Source organism: Acinonyx jubatus, chromosome B1, assembly GCF_027475565.1.
Source record: "Acinonyx jubatus isolate Ajub_Pintada_27869175 chromosome B1, VMU_Ajub_asm_v1.0, whole genome shotgun sequence".
Lineage (NCBI taxonomy): Eukaryota > Metazoa > Chordata > Mammalia > Carnivora > Felidae > Acinonyx > Acinonyx jubatus.
Genome location: NC_069382.1, coordinates 39250812 through 39266723, shown reverse-complemented (window position 1 = coordinate 39266723; position 15912 = coordinate 39250812). Strand labels below are relative to the sequence as shown.

General features: G+C 40.2%; 2 protein-coding genes across 12 annotated transcripts in view; one reads left to right on the top strand and one right to left on the bottom strand.

The window, feature by feature from the left end:
* Positions 1-625, bottom strand: part of SLC20A2 (solute carrier family 20 member 2) — a 107109-nt gene extending 106484 nt beyond the window's left edge. For 5 of the 6 annotated variants that reach the window (XM_053216520.1, XM_027071491.2, XM_053216525.1 and 2 more), the window contains exon 1: positions 486-624. The gene's annotated coding sequence lies outside the window, so the exon portion shown is untranslated. Of the gene's footprint in view, positions 1-485 lie in introns of all 6 variants that reach the window. The other variant, XM_027071496.2, reaches the window with a different exon arrangement.
* On the top strand, positions 41-15020 carry SMIM19 (small integral membrane protein 19). Of its 6 annotated transcripts, none has more exons than XM_053216529.1 (5): positions 337-355; positions 2344-2461; positions 4225-4362; positions 9353-9477; positions 13462-15020. In XM_053216529.1, exons 3-5 carry the CDS (start codon positions 4229-4231, stop codon positions 13524-13526), a joined length of 324 nt encoding a protein of 107 aa, XP_053072504.1. In that variant the 5' UTR covers positions 337-355; positions 2344-2461; positions 4225-4228; the 3' UTR covers positions 13527-15020. The 6 variants fall into 6 exon arrangements, 5 of the variants coding, with proteins under 5 accessions (XP_053072503.1, XP_053072504.1, XP_026927350.1 ...); XM_027071549.2 differs by lacking the exon at positions 337-355 and adding an exon at positions 512-651; XM_027071545.2 differs by lacking the exon at positions 337-355 and adding an exon at positions 518-651 and having other exon boundaries at positions 2341-2461.
* Positions 15021-15912: the final 892 nt, after the last annotated feature.

Sequence of the window (15912 nt, the reverse complement as noted above, 5' to 3'; positions counted from 1 at the left end):
ACTATTAAATACTAAAAGTAACTCTACGCCTTCATACGAAAGAAGAAAATCTCCGTGTTTCCCAGCTTAATCCCGATTCGTGGGACAATCAATGCACATTCCCCCCTCCCACGCTGACAATCACGCCCGGGGCGCGCCGAAGTGGTGCGGGCAGAGGCATGGAACTCCCGGGTAATGACCCGTCCCCGCTACTTCTCGCTCGGTTTTGGCACACAACCGCAACACCCACGTGGACTTCCAGGCGGGGGCGGCGAGATCCGCCGCCAGCACCAGAGCCCGCCACCCCGGCCCGCCCAGCCCTCCCGCGGGGGCTCCGGGCTCCGGGCCGGGGGCTCGCGGAGGGCGGCGCACGGAGGTGACGCGCCACGGGGGAGGGGAAGGGAGCCCGGCTCCACTCACGCGCCCGGGGGCGGCACCGGGGCCGTCGCTGCGTCGCTCCCGTTCAAAAACTGAAAAGGGGGGCGGGGGGGGGCGGGGGGAAAGACCTGGCTCCTCGTTTCATCCGGAAACCGGCGGGCCGGCAGGAAATGACGAAGGCAGAGGTCGTCCAGGTCCGGTCGGTAACCGGGTCCCGCGCGTCCGGCCCCGACTCTGGGGAAAAGAGCCCCGAGCGGAGCAGCCTGGCCGCGTGCCGCCTCCGGAGCCAGCAGCGTGAGTGGACCCGCGTCCCGGCACCTCCCGGGCCCCGGGCGGGGCCGCGTCACCCGGCCCCGCCCCCCGCCCGCGCGCCGGCCCGCCCCGCCCGAGACTCGCGGGGGAGGGGAAGGGAGGGGTCCGCTGCCGGCTCCGCGCCCCCAGCCCTGGGCACGGAGGCTCCTAGGAGTCCCGCCCGCGCTGCGAGCCTCTCTCCGGGTCGTAAGGAATAGTGAGGCTCCGAGGGCCAGAAACGCAGACAAAAAGCCGAAGCAGCCGCGAGGGCCGCGCGAGCAGGGGGCGGCCGAGATGTCCCCGGCGCGGCTGGAGTTTAGCGCCAGCGTTTTAAGATTGAGCCCCGCGCAGCCTTCGAGCGGCGGAAGCGCAAAGGATGTTCCCGGCCGCTCTGGAAGCTGCCTGTGGCCACTTAGTGGGAGAGGATTATATTTTATACCCTCGCGACTGGATTTCCTTCCAGGAGGAGCCGGTGTCAAGGAACCGGGGTCAAGGCTGGAAGGGCTCAGGTTTAGAAGTCAGTTATATGTGACAGTCAAGTTGCCGCTCCACTCCCTACTCCCTACTTGCTCCACTCCCTACTTGCAACTTTGGGCAAGTTACATAACCACCACTACCACCTTCCCGGTTTCTTTCTTCTGTGAAATGGAGCGTTAGTGCCTCACTATTGCAAAAACTCAATATGTGGACTGCCCTACATATAAGCCCTCAAATGTTAATTCCCTTCTTCCTCTTGGTTGAAGGCCTGTTACCTTGTACCCTTCTGCTTTGGGAGCCCAAACCTTTAATGTTTCAGAAGACAGAGAAAATTACATTTATGCAGTGGATTGTGTTGTAAGCAACTCTGTAAGTGATGCCAATCTGAATTTTTATCAAGATAGCAAAGCTGTAAGTGAGAGACAAAAATGTAATATTCAAGGTAGAATGACAAATGATACTCCATTTTAGAACCACCTAGACATGGTATCAGGAAACTGATTTTAAAACTTATGATACAGTCACTTGATCCCTGGAAATTTTCTCCTAGTTCTCAACCTGAAAGTTTATCAAACGAAAACCAAGCTCTAGTTGTCATATTTTGGGAACTCTGTCTCTGGATACTAACGTTTTACTTGGGACTTAACTAAGCTCATCCTAGAATCCCCTTACCGAAATTGTTCAAGCATCACTGCACAGGAAAAATATGTGAAAATTCAGTTTTCTCACAAGAACCCTGAACGATGATCCAAGCAAGTGGCTAGCCATAATGGTGATCTTGCTGAAACTGTGCATTTTGCTTTAGAGGGCTGTAGTGGTATGTAGTCACCGCTTAGCAAGTATGTATGGGTACACTTTGTTAGACTGTAGTGTGCTGGGAGGTGACGGTCATAGTTCAGGCCACATGTGGGCCGTGGGTCTGTACTATGACTCTGGACAAGGCCATTCCTTCTTCCTGGTAGTCTTGCAAAACCATGCCATTGGTCATGATGGAGGACTGGGCAGGCAAGGCCTACCCTCTGCAAATCTTTCACAACTACAGTGCTAAAAATAACTCAAGTGCCTGTCCCTGGAACTGTGGAGTGGTAGTGTCATTGCATACCAGCGATGTTGTATAATCCATGTTGTTTAATTCATGTTAAAATTTTACCATTCTGGGTCAGTAGTAATTCAAAATCCTTCTCTACATATAATTAAAGACTGGCATATTTGTAGCAGGATGAAGACAAGCTCTGTAGGAATACACCATTTATCAAGGGGCCCATGAACAGAATTTTGTGAGAAATGGAAGCAAGAAACTAACCTGGCTCAGATCCATTCAGGTGTTAGAAAACAGGTAGGAAACACTTCTATGATTTGTCAGACAATGGGCACCTGCAAAATGTTCCAGTGGCTGCTGCTGTATGTTCACTGTTTCTTCCCAAATCTGCTAATAGCTCCCAATCCTGAAACCTACCACCCTTGTGGTGCAATCGTCCATGGCTTTCTGCAGCATCTCAAATCAGATATCCAAAGTCATCTCTTTTTGCCAAAAACATGTTTGTTGTTGTTATTTTATATTTTAGCACCAGCAAAATTCTAGATTCCAGAAATCATAAAGACAATTATAGTCTCATGTCTTCCCAAAGTTTCCATTTCTAAAATAGGCTGATCGCTTTCAGAGAAAGTCTGGAGTTCAGTTTTAAGAAATAAGAGTTAAAACTGTAAATATGCCAAATCTCCCTATATCTCCTACTGCTTTAAAAAAAAATCCATTTCCAGGCTTTAATATCAAGGAATTGGGTACGGTATAATGTTTAAGTAATATCTAGATCTTGCATCTACAAATTTTTATAATTTAACGTAAGTTCTGTTTTTATTACTACTTGGCCAATTTTTACAAGATCAATCTTTATATTCATCAGACACCAACAGATATTTTAAAGAGATCACTCTTAACCTCAGTGTCTAGAGTTTAAGTTAAATGAGCACTCATGACACTCACTTTATTGTAAATGAACATAGGATGTCCCCAAACATCTGACAAAAACTTCAGGTGTCAGCAGAGAAAACATGCCACCTGGTTTAGGAGCAGACCTCTGGGGAAATTTTACTCATTTTATACAGAGGTAAGCTATAAGAAAGAAAGACTGCCTTTAATGCACACTTGTTAACACTGAGCCAGATCTACATTGCAGAACATTTTGGAAGCTTACAGGAGATTGGAGGATAGTTTGTGCAAGAATGTCTGCAATGCCTTCATTGTTGTAGGATGTCTAGAAAAAAATTGCAAAACAATTTCTTGGACATTTCAGATATTCTTTTTCTTGGAATTAGAAAATGGCTGTCTAATTCTTAGAAACTACTGTACATTTATCGCCTATAACTTGTTCAATTTTTCTCCTTTTCATATAATGTCTAAAACAATGCTTTTTGGTTTTCTTTCACATATTAGGTCATTTTACTTAGATTTACCTGTATGTCCAACACAAGGGAGGCACTTTCAACTAACTCTCCAACACCAAGGGGACACCATTACTCTTTTACTTGCTATTTGAAACACTTGCTATTACCACTCTTGTTTTCTGTGAGAATGTAGGAAGAATGCATTTCCTTGAATAGAAGTCACAGCTGTGTAAATAGCAAAAAGTAACTTTTACCCCATAGTTTCTTTCAACCACATTTGGCCAGGAGGCCAAAACTAGATAAAGCTTCAAACTTTCCCACTTGAATGGGAGGCAAGTGAAAGAGCATAGAGATTAACTAGAGTTTTAACCTACATGTGGAAGATACAATGTTTCAAAATCAAAAATAAGGGGAAATACATTTCATGCCTTAGTTATCTAGCCCAGGGGTTGGCAAACTTTTTCTTAAAGGGCAAGATTATAAATATTTTAGGCTTTGAGGGCTGGAAAGCAAAAATCAAGGGTACTATACAGGTGCTTACAACCATTTAAAATATATCCACTTAGAAATGTGAGACCATTCTTGGCTCCTGGGCCATCCAAAAGCAGGCAGCAGGCTGGAGTTGGCCAGAAGGCCATATGTTTGCCAGCCTTTCTCCAGATGGTCATACCACCACTAACTAAAAGAACCCCTGTTCTCTTTTCTTTCTTCTAGCCCCATGCCTGGAGGTTACGGAGTGATGGGTGACGATGGCTCTATGGATTACAGTGTTCATGAGGCCTGGAATGAAGCCACCAATGTTTACTTGGTAGTGATCCTTGTTAGCTTTGTTCTCTTCATGTATGCCAAGAGGTAAAGGTTTTAGTATTTCAGGGTTGATAAGAAACTGGGCATTTAAAAGGTTTACACGTTTGTTTGTTCCAAATTAAATGCACAAAAATACTGCATTTATGCATTATTGCAAAATTGAGCATTTTTGTTCTTGCTATGAAAGCACTATCTATTCAGGTCTGTCCTCGAGCTCTGGACACCAAGACTTGGCTTTGAAGAGCCCACTGCATTAAGAGTTGGAAATTTTGGGGTGCCTGGGTGGCTTAGTTGGTTGAGGGTCCAACTCTTGATTCTGGCTCAGGTCATGATCCCAGGGTTGTGGTAGGAAGCCCCACGTGGGGCTTTGTGGTGCTGAGTGTGGAGCCTGCTTAGGATTTTCTCTCTCTCTCCCTCTGCCCTCTCCCCATCTTGTGCTCATGCATGTGTGCTCTCTTTCTCTCTCTCTCTCTCTCTCTTTCTCAAAAAAAAAAAAAAAAAAAAGTTGGAAATTTAAGTGCAGCTCAGGTACCCTGACTGGCTTCTATCATTTCTAATGTAGCTCAATTTTATCATCCAGCCTGGGCCCTCTGTCACTCTAGGATGAGCATTTTATTTTTGGCCAACATGCCTGAAATGCAGAAACACCAATTCCTATGTATTAAGCAATTCTCTCTTGGCACATGTTAAGTTTTCCCTTCTGATTCTTGTGCATGACCATATCATAGCACTTACTGAATAATGTTGGTATTATCTGGCTACTTGTCTGTCTGTTCCACAAAAACTTCAGTCCCTAACCCTTTTAACCTTGTGTCCCTGGTGTGCCGCATGGTATAAATCCTCAATAAATATTTCCTGGTTTAATTCCAGGTGTTGTAGCATAATTTAACTATTCTTTTTCACACACCATGGCTCCTTTCCTTTAAGTACAATTAAAAAAGAGAGAGAGAGAGATGGGTGCTTTGAAGAGTAAAAGCAGTATTCACTGGACTGAGTTGCTTCTCCTTAGGGCCCCATGCTCTTCGGTATTCTCTATGCAGGTTAAAAAGGCATTAAATATGTTAGAAGATATTTGATAACTGATTTAATTTCTCTGCTGGTTATGGGCCTGTTCAAATTTTCTATTTCTTCCTGTTTGAGTTTCGGTAGTTTGTGAGTGTCTAGGAATTTGTCCATTTCTTCCAGGTTGTCCAGTTTGTTGGCATATCATTTATCATAGTATTCTCTTATAATTGTTTATATTTCTATGGTGTTGGTTGTGATCTTTCCTCCTTCATTCATGATTTTATCTATTTGTGTCCACTCTCTTTTCTTTTTGAGAAGTTTGGCTGCGGGTTTATCAATTTTTTTATTCTTTAAAAAAAAACAGCTCTTGGTTTCATTGATCTGACAACAATTAAGAGTCCTGGGTCAGATGGCTTCCCGGAGAAATTCGACCAGACATTTGAAGAAGAGTTAATACCTGTTCTTTTCAAACTGTTCCACAAGACAGACATGGAAGGAAAACTTCCAAATTCATTCTATGAAGCCAGCATTACCTTGGTTCCAAAGACCCCACTAATAAGGAGAATTACAGGCCAATATCCCTGATGAACCTGGATGCAGAAATTCTCAATGAGATACTAGCAAATTGAATTCAACAGTACATTAAAAGAATTATTCACCATGATCAAGTGAGATTCATTCTTCAGCTGCAGAGCTGAGTTAATATTTGCAAATCAATCAACGTGATGTACAACATTAAGAGAAGAAAGACTCAGAATCATATTATCCAGTCAATAGATGCAGAAAAGCATTTGACAAAATACAGCATCCTTTCTTGATAAAAACCCTCAAAAAAGTAGGGATAGAAGAAACATACCTCAACATCATAAAAGCCATATATGAAAGGCCCACAGCTAATAGCGTCCTCAATGGGGAAAAACTGAGAACTTCCCTCTAAGGTCAGGAACACAACAGAGATGTCTACTCTCACCACTATTGTTCAACAAAGTACTGGAAATCCTAGCTTCAGAAGTCAGACAACAAAAAGAAATAAAAGGCATACAAATTGGCAAAGTAGAAGTCAGGCTTTCACTCTTCACAGACAACATGATACTTCACATGGAAAACCCAAAAGACTATAATATGTGAATTCAGCAAAGTCACAGGATAAAAAATCAACATACAGAAGTCAGTTGCATTACTACACACCAATAATGAAGAAGCAGAAAGAGAAATCAAGGAATCAATCGCATTTACAATTGAACCAAAACCCATAAGATGCCTAGGAATAAACCTAGGCAAACAGATAGAAGATCTATATGCTGAAAACTATAGAAAATTTAGGAAGGAAATTGAAGAAGACACAAAGAAATGGAAAAACATTCCATGCTCATGCATTGGAAGAACTGCTATTGTTAAAATGTCAGTATTACCCAAAGCTGTCTACACATTCAATGCAATCCCAATCAAAATAATTCCAGCATTCTTCACAGAGCTAGAACAAACAATCCTAAAATTTGTATGGAACCACAAAAGATCCTGAATAGTCAAAGTAATGTTGAAAAAGAAAAGCAAAGATGGAGGCATCACAATTCTGGACTTCAAGCTGTATTACAAAGCAGTAGTCATCAAGACAGTATGGTACTAGCACAAAAACACATAGATCAATGGAACAGAATAGAGAACCCAGAAATGGACCCACAAACGTATGGCCAACTAATCTTTGACAAAGTAGAAAAGAGTATCCAGTGGAAAAAAAAGACAGTCTCTTCAGCAAATGGTAATGGGAGAACTGGACAGTGACATGCAGAAGAATGAAACTGGACCGCTTTCTTATACCATGGACAAAAATAAACTCAAAATGGATGAAAGACCGAAATGTAAGACAGGAAGCCATCAAAATCCTAGAGGAGAAAGCAGTCAACAACCTTTTTGACCTTGGCCACAGCAACTCCTTACTAGACATGTCTCAGAAGGCAAGGGAAACCAAAGCAAAAATGAACTATTGGGACCTTATTAAAATAAAAAGCTGCTGCACAGTGGAGGAAACAATCAGGAAAACTAAAAGGCAACTGATGGAATGGGAGAAGATGTTTGCAAATGACCTAATCAGATAAAGAGTTAGTATCCAAAATCTACAAAGAACTTATCAAATTCAACGCACAAAAACAAATAATCCAGTGAAGAAATGGGCAGAAGACATGAATAGACACTTTTCCAAAGAAGACATGCAGATGATGCTCCACATCACTCATAATCAGGGAAATACAAATCAAAACCACAATGAGATACCACCTCACTCCCATCAGGATGGCTAAAATTAACAACTCAGGCAACAACAGATGTTGGTGAGGATGCAGAGAAAGGGGAACTCTTTTTCACTGCTGGTAGGAATGCAAACTGGTGCAGCCACTCTGGAAAACAGTATGGAGGCTTCTCAAAAAATTAAAAATAGAACTACCCTACCACCCAGCAATTGCGCTACTAGGTATTTATCCAAAGGATACAAAAATGCTGATTCGAAGGGGTATACGCACCCCAATGTTTATAGCAGCATTATCAACAATAACCAAAGTATGGAAAGAGCCCAAATGTCCATCGGCTGATGAATGGATAAAGAAGTGTGGTATATATATACAATGGAATACTACTCAGCGATCAAAAATAATGAAACCTTGCCATTTGCAACAATGTGGATGGAACTAGAGTGTATTATGCTAAGTAGAATAAGTCAGTCAGAAAAAGATAGATATCATATAATTTCACTCATGTAGAATTTAAGAAACATGACAGATGAACATAGGGCAAGGGAAGGAAAAATAAGATAAAAACAGAGGGAGGCAAACCGTATGAGACTTTTAAATACAGAGAACAAACTGGGGGTTGCTAGAGGGAAGGTGAGTGGAGAGATGGGCTAAATGGGTGATAGGCATTAAGGAGGGCACTTGGGATGAGCACTGGGGGTTATATAAGTAATGAATCACTGGGTTCTATTCCTAAAACCAATACTATACTGTATATTAACTAACTTGAATTTAAATAAATAAATGTAAATTTTTTTAAAAGGCATTAGATAGTTCAAATTAATTAGTAATCAAAAAATAATTGATGTTTGGCCTGGGGAGCAGGTCAGAACTCACACTTGTTCTCAGACAGGCAGGTTTGCCTTTCCAGCCACATGACCCCTGGAGCAGCTGGCCCATTGACAGCCTGGACTCCAGGGTGGCTGAGAGAAGGCTCCACACACCATCGCCAGTTTACTTGCAGGTAACAGCTTTCTTCCAAAAATAGCCACCACGTCCCCCCTGACCCTCCTGTTTTAAAAGCAGAGACATACTGTTGTTAGTTTTAAGTAGATGGACCCGCTAAGGCTATGCAATTGTATTTAAGAAATATGGTGATTCATTATTTTCCAAAATTAAGGTCTACTCCCATTCTGTTTATTTGCTAACCCAGTAATTTAGCTTTATTTGGATGACACCAGAGGGAGGAGAAAAATAAGATGTTTTCTTGTTTATGCAGTTTCCCATACAGTATTTGGCTTTTGGTGAGAGGAAGGAGTGGAAGTGCAATGAAGGTACATCTCTTTGTTGTATTACAGGGATGTTTTCAGCTTTCTTTTCTTTCTTAGAGCCCTGTGGCCATACATGTACAGCTTCGTGGTTTTTAGGGAAAGAAAGAACACTTGAGCCAAGGAAGCATCTCACAGATACAAAAGAAATGAGCGCATTGTTACTTAAGTCCTTTTTTTTAAAGTTTATTTATTTTCAGAGCGAGCGAGAGAGAGAATGCAAGTGGATGAGGGGCAGAGAGAGAGAAAGAGAGAGAATCCCAAGTAGACTCTGCACTGTCAGCACAGAGCCCAATGGGGGCTCGAACTCACAATTCACAAGATCATGACCTGGGCCCAGGTCGGACATTTAGCCATCTGAGCCACCCAGGCACCCCTTAAGTCCTTGTGATGTATCTTCTGATTACTATGGTCCTGAGTTCATTACAGTCCAATAGATATTAATACAAATCTCTCTTCTGTATTGGTTTTGTGTTTTAGGAACAAAAGGAAAATTATGAGGATATTCAGTGTGCCACCTACAGCAGAAACTTTATCAGAGCCCAGCTTTTATGACACAATAAGCAAAATTCGTTTAAGACAGCAACTGGAAATGTATTCCATTTGTAAGTATATTCTGTGCTGAACTGTATATATAGACATGTTTCAAATAGATTTTTTTGGAATTGAGTTCAGTTAGCAAAGGTTATCAGAAATAATTGATAGTGCCTTTTTTAGATGATGAGCATGGTATTGGCAAAGGCAGATCTGCCATGTAGTTGATGCTTCAGAGCCCTCTGCTTGTATGGGATCCTTCAGGACCCTGAGAACAGCCCTAGCAATGTGTTCATATGATGATATTTTTATATGTTTTGCAAAAATTAGTTATTTTACCCATCAGCTAAGACTGCTGTCTCTTCCGGCTCTAATTTGCCCTCCTTTGCACATCCCTCATGTGGAGTAGCATTAAGTGGCCAAGAGCATTTGGGGATGTGGCTGAGGGGAAGTTGAGCTGGAGCTGCATTTAGTTTGGGTTTGAATTTTGTATTTATGGAGTTTGCAGTCATTTCTATTATAATTAAATTACTGCAAGCCAAAGCAATATAAGAATTGCTTCTAGGAATGTGGCATGTGATATCAACGTGCAAGGCTAGAAGTCATGTCTCAGTGTGTCATATAGTACTAAACACTGTCGGTATGTATGTCATAGAGAAGAAATAAAGTTTAAAACGTATAGAGTCATAATGAAATGTACATCTAAGCCACAGTCTTTTATGCCACCATTTAAAAGAATGAGTTGTGGTTTCCAAGATATATTATTAACTGAGAAGAGCAAGATAAAATAATATATATACTAGGATGCTACTCTTTTAATAAATCAAAGAACCAAAACATCCCTTGTATTATCTATGTCTAATATAAATGTTCTATATAATTATGCAAGCATGGAGGAAGGCTTGGAAAGATACGCATCAGATTGTTAACATTCATTACCTTGATGGGGACTGTGTGGAATTTAAGGGGAAAAGACTGGACACTTTTTAAAGCAGTTGTCTACAGTAAAAAATTAAGTGTGTGTGCATGTGTCTGTGTATGCATAGAAAGATGCAAGAAAGAATGATCAGCAAGATATCACTACTATGTGTCTCGGGCAAAATGGAATTTCAGGTGAAAATATACATGTTTACGTGCATATACATGTATATACACGCATAAACACAAGTAGAACCTCTAAAATCTTAAGCATAAATGTTATCCTGAAAACTAGTAACAGCAATTCCTTTAGGGCGCGGAACGGGGTGGGTAGCCACAGGATTGATCAGGTAGGAGGAAGATACACTTTTTACTGTTTCCTCTGTTCCTTTTGCATTTTGTACCATCTGCATATGTTACCAGTTCAAAATAAGAAGTAAAATTGAACATAGCAGCATTACTCACAATAGCCAAAAGGGAGAAACAACCCAAGTGCCCTTGACAGATACACAAAATGTGATATAGAAATCCAATAGGATGTTATTCAGTCTTTAAGAGGAAGGAAATGCTGACACGTGCTACAGCACAGATGAACCTGAGGACGTTATGCTTCATAGTGATTCTTATTATGAAGGGAAATAAGCCAGTCGCAAAAGAACAGATATTTCACTTAAAGGAGGCAAATTCGTAGAGACAGAAAATAGAACGGTGGATATCAGGGACCTGGGGAGGAGGCAGTGGGAAGTTATTGCTTAATGGGTGTGGAGTTCAGTTGGGGATGATCAGAAGAGCTCTGTAGGCAGATGGTGGTGATGGTTGCAGAGCAATATGAATGTACCTAATGCTACTGAACTGTGCCCTTAGAAATAGTTAAGGGGCTCCTGGGTGGCTGAGTCGGTTAAGCATCCGACTTCAGCTCAGGTCATGATCTCACAGTTCCTGAGTTTGAACCCCACATTGGGCTCTGTGCTGACAGCTCAGAGCCTGGAGCCTGCTTCGAATTCTGTGTCTCCCTCTGTCTCAGCCCCTCCCCCTGCTTGCACTCTGTCTGTCTCTCTTTCTCTCTCTCAAAAATAAATAAACATTAAAAAAAAGAAATAGTTAAAATGGCAAAATTCATGTATATTTTACCACAATAAAAAAGTTCTTTTAAAATAAAATACCAACAAAACAAAACACAAAGTAGAGAGCCAGAAGCTCTGTTTGGAAAATTATAAAGAATTAAGTTTCTGTTGACACCCAGTCAAAACAGAAGCTATCTCCTATTAGTAATACATTCAGTAGCATAACATATACTATTATAAACCAAGTATACAGTTTTTTTTTCTTTTTTGATGGGAACGCCATAAAATAAAATTTATCTGAATTCCTGTGTTTGTAGGGTGTGTTAGTTTTCTACTGCTGCTGTAACAAATCACTACAAATCCAGTGGCTAAATACAACACAAATGTATGGTCTTACAATTTTGTGGTGTAGATGTCCTACATCAGTCTCACTGGGCTGAAATCAGGTGTCAGCAGGGTACTGTTTCTTTCTGGAGGCTCTAGAAGAGAGTCTTTGCTAGAAAGCTTCTGGAGGCCACTCACGTTCCTTGGTTTATGGCCCTATGCCTCCGCATTGGGAGCCAGCAGCATGTAATCTTTCTGATCATTCTTCCATTTTTATATTAGTCCATCTCTGAACTCAGGAAAGGTTCTCTGATTTTTAAGGTCCATTTGATTAGGTTGGGCCAGATAATCCAGGGTAATCTCCTCATTATAAGGTCCTTACCTTAATCACATCTTCAAAGTCCCTTTTGTCCTGTAAAATAACATATTCACAGATTTAGGGGATTAGTATGTGAACATCTTTAGAAGCCATTTTTCTTATAAATAGTATATGTGTGGATTTACATGTTTAATGAATCCAATCACATTGGCTCAGTCTTCGTGTTCATGACATATCTATTCCTGACAAAGTCAGGCAGTTCAAAAGGAAATAGTAAACAAAGTTCTTTTTCTTAAAGACGACTCCCAAAATTGTATAAACTGTAGGCCACAAACTTTTGGATGCACCCTGAGTAGCATAAATAAATAGTGTCTCTTTCTTGGCTAGTAAAAACTTAAGGAGGTGAGTGAAAGTTTTAACTGTAGGCAGTGAATGACATTTATAAAGATTTTAACCCTGTACTCTCTCCAGTTCCAGGTTAAGACCATTCTTCTTCAATAAACATTTCTCAGAAGTACAAAAAAACCCACAGAATACATATCTGTTTTTTCTTCTAGTTTATATTAAAAAAATTTTTTTTATTAGTTTTCTTTATTTTTGAGAGGCAGAGAGAGACAGAGTGGGGGGGGGGGGGAGGGGCAGAGAGAGAGGGAGACACAGAATCAGAAGCAGGCTCCAGGCTCTGAGCTGTCAGCACAGAGCCCAATGCGGGGCCCAAACTCACAAACCGTGAGATCCAGACCTGAGCCAAAGTTGGTTGCTCAACCAACAGCCACCCAGGCGCCCCTCTTCTAGTTTATATTGACAATGTTCAGTAATAAGTTTCTTGGACTTACAAGTTAAAATATAGTCAAATTCATTATGATGTGAACAAAAGCATTACTATCAGCTTAAGGTGGAAGTGGGAGATAAGAAAGAAGGAAATTGGGGCACCTGGGTGGCTCAGTCGGTTAAGCATCCAACTTCTGATTTCAGCTCAGGTCATGATCTCATGGTTTGTGAGATCAAGCCCCACATTGGGCTCTGCACTGGCAGCATGGAGCCTGCTTGGGATTCTCTCTTTCCCTTTCTGCCTGTCCTCTGCTCGCTCTCTCTCTCTCAAGGTAAATAAATAAACTTAAAAAAAAAAGAAAGGAAATTATAAAATGTTAATTTAACTGTAATAGCTTAATTAATGTTTACACTGTTTTTTAAAACTGAATAATCCTGACATACAAATAATAAAATAAACATATAAAAATGAGTATCAGCAGTGCTGGGAAATTACAGGATCAGAAATTAATTCTTACTTAATTCTACTAATTACTTAATTAGTTAATTCTTTACTGAGAATCATGACTTGACTGATTTAATGATGTTAGCTAATATTTTGCTATTTTTATTAATTTTATCACTTTTTTTTGTTTTGTGTTTGCTTTGTTTTTTAATAGCAAGGAAGTATGACTATCAGCAGCCACAAAACCAAGCTGACAGTGTGCAACTCTCATTGGAATGAAATGACAGAAAATGAACAACATAAGTAATTGTTCAACAGTCTGGTAGCAAGCTCCTAAATGTACTAAATCATGAACAGCATTTTTTTTTAACCCTATCTCCATAAAATCATTTTACTTGTGACTTTCTTCCAGTTTTTTGTGTTTTGTTTTGCTTTTTAAAATTGCATCACCAAGTCATTTGTTATACAAATTAAAAAAAAAAAAGTCTCAAAGGCGTGGACACAGAGAATCTGTACATCCTTAGGAAGATAGAATATAACCAGAGATGGTGATTTTTACCTTGTGAAGACTTTTGATTTCTTCAGGATATGATCAGTCAGGAATAAAAATACATCTTTGGAGGTGAGCGTATGGAGCTTATGCCACTTTGATTTGAACAGTTTTGCAAAATTAAAAAGTAAAAATCCATTCATTGGAATAACATCCTCGATTGTATTCTGTGATGAATATCATAATCAATAATGGACTCATTTGTGTTCTCACCACTGTTATTACCACACTTGAATTGAATTAACTATCTTTGCTTCTTCAGAACTTACACAGGAGACTGTCTTTTCTACTATCCTCATGAAACAAACCCATCTACTAATTTTGGAAGCTTCCTGTGATTGGAATGTTTTCCCTTCATTGTGTTCCCGGCAGTTTGCCTTTTTTTTTTTAATCCCACAATTTCATTTCCACCAGAAGAGTTTCTTTGGACCATACTGCAACCATGCTGTGGAATAAATGGGCACCTCTCTATTGGTGTTAGCAACTTGCTTTTTTGGTCATGTAACTCTCAAGTTTAATGTAACTGGATACTTACGCTTTTTTAGCATAATAAGCTTCCCTGAAGACTCTCATATCTTGTACCATTTTGTACCATACATGGAAATGTTTTTACCAAATTTTTCCTATTTATTTAAATAAAAGTTGGTGGGAGGTAGTTGCAGGGAAATTTCACTGTCCATATCACTGTCCAAGAATTAGTTTTTGAATCAAAGCTATTCTTAATTTTAAGAGTTAGAGTTAATATTTCAAGCACTGTTTCCTTTTCTCTTTATTGTGAAGTAAAGAACATAAATTTTAAATGAAAAGGTTTAGACCAAATAAAATTATTGAGGGAAATTGCATTTGTTTTTAAATTTTAATTATATTATTCAAAAATGTCTATCTTGTTCAAGGTAAATTGTTGACTAAATGGAATAATTCTTGACTCACAAATGAGTTTGAATGCACTGCTGATACAGAGAATAAAAAACTGACTACAGGATTGTAAACAGTTATAATTATGGGCCGGGAATAGCAGAGCAGCAGGGGGATGATCTCCTTAAACTTTGCTTTGCTCTTAGGAAAACCACCGTATATTTCTGTGAGCAGGAAATGTGATCAGGAGCAGGAGCAGTTTACTTGTGTCACTGACATATTGCACAATCTGGACAAATTACAAAAACTGGCTATTTCAGATGATTTGTAAAAATAGTGTACATAAATAAATGTAAATCACAATGAAATTGACTGGTTGTTTTTTATGTGCATCCACTAGATAGAGGCAGTCATATCTAAAGCTAGTAGATCGTGTGGTGAGCATCAAACCTTGGCAAGGAAAAGGATGAATTCCTCCTCATTTTTTCTCTAAACCCAGCTGATGGGAATCACACCCCCCACTGGCAGGAACAACAACAAGTCTGCCTTTGAAGTTTCTTCCCTGCTTCAACAGCTGAGCTGCTTAAGGGGTAGAAGCCCTGTAGCCACACTTCAAAGCCATGCCAGTGAATCGTCCTGCTTCTGCACACACGCGCGCGCACACACAAACACACACACCGCCCCCACTGCATCCAAGGTTCAATAGAACTATTTTCTTTGGAAGAAAAATGGAATGACTAATAGACTGGTAACTAACACTTGTGTTCTTTTCCTGTTGCTTCTCTTTTAACTATATAAGATATTCAGCAGTATACACAGTTCAGCCTCTATTGGTGCACAGCTTCAGTATGTAAAATAATTGGTTGTTTAGCCAGCCAGCTGCACAAAAGGAAGAAGGTAGCCTCTGGAGGGCACAAGTGTTTGCTATTGACCTCACACTGTTTCAGGTGGAGTTATTTATGATCCATCAGAAATGAAATGCAGACTTTATCATAAAATTGTTGTAATGTCAGAACTATTTTAAGTATGGCATAGAAATAGATAAATTTATCATAATAAAAATAATTTCAGTTCTTAAGAAAAGAATAAATTAAACTTAGAAAATATAATTAAAGGGAGAAGCGACAAAAGTACATTATATGGAGCCAAGTAATTCATTCAACAAACAGTTGTGGAGTATATACTCCGTGCTAGCTGTATGTAATTTTCTGCAGGCTATTCCAGTCTAATAGTAGAATCAGAACAGAAATAGGGGCTGAA

Coding starts and splice junctions, on each gene's coding strand:
- SMIM19 (XM_053216528.1), top strand. CDS start 4,229: ATGCCTGGAGGTTACGGAGTGATGGGTGACGATGGCTCTATGGATTAC. Junction 4,363..9,352: donor CTCTTCATGTATGCCAAGAG/GTAAAGGTTTTA, acceptor TTTGTGTTTTAG/GAACAAAAGGAAAATTATGA. Junction 9,478..13,461: donor ACTGGAAATGTATTCCATTT/GTAAGTATATTC, acceptor GTTTTTTAATAG/CAAGGAAGTATGACTATCAG.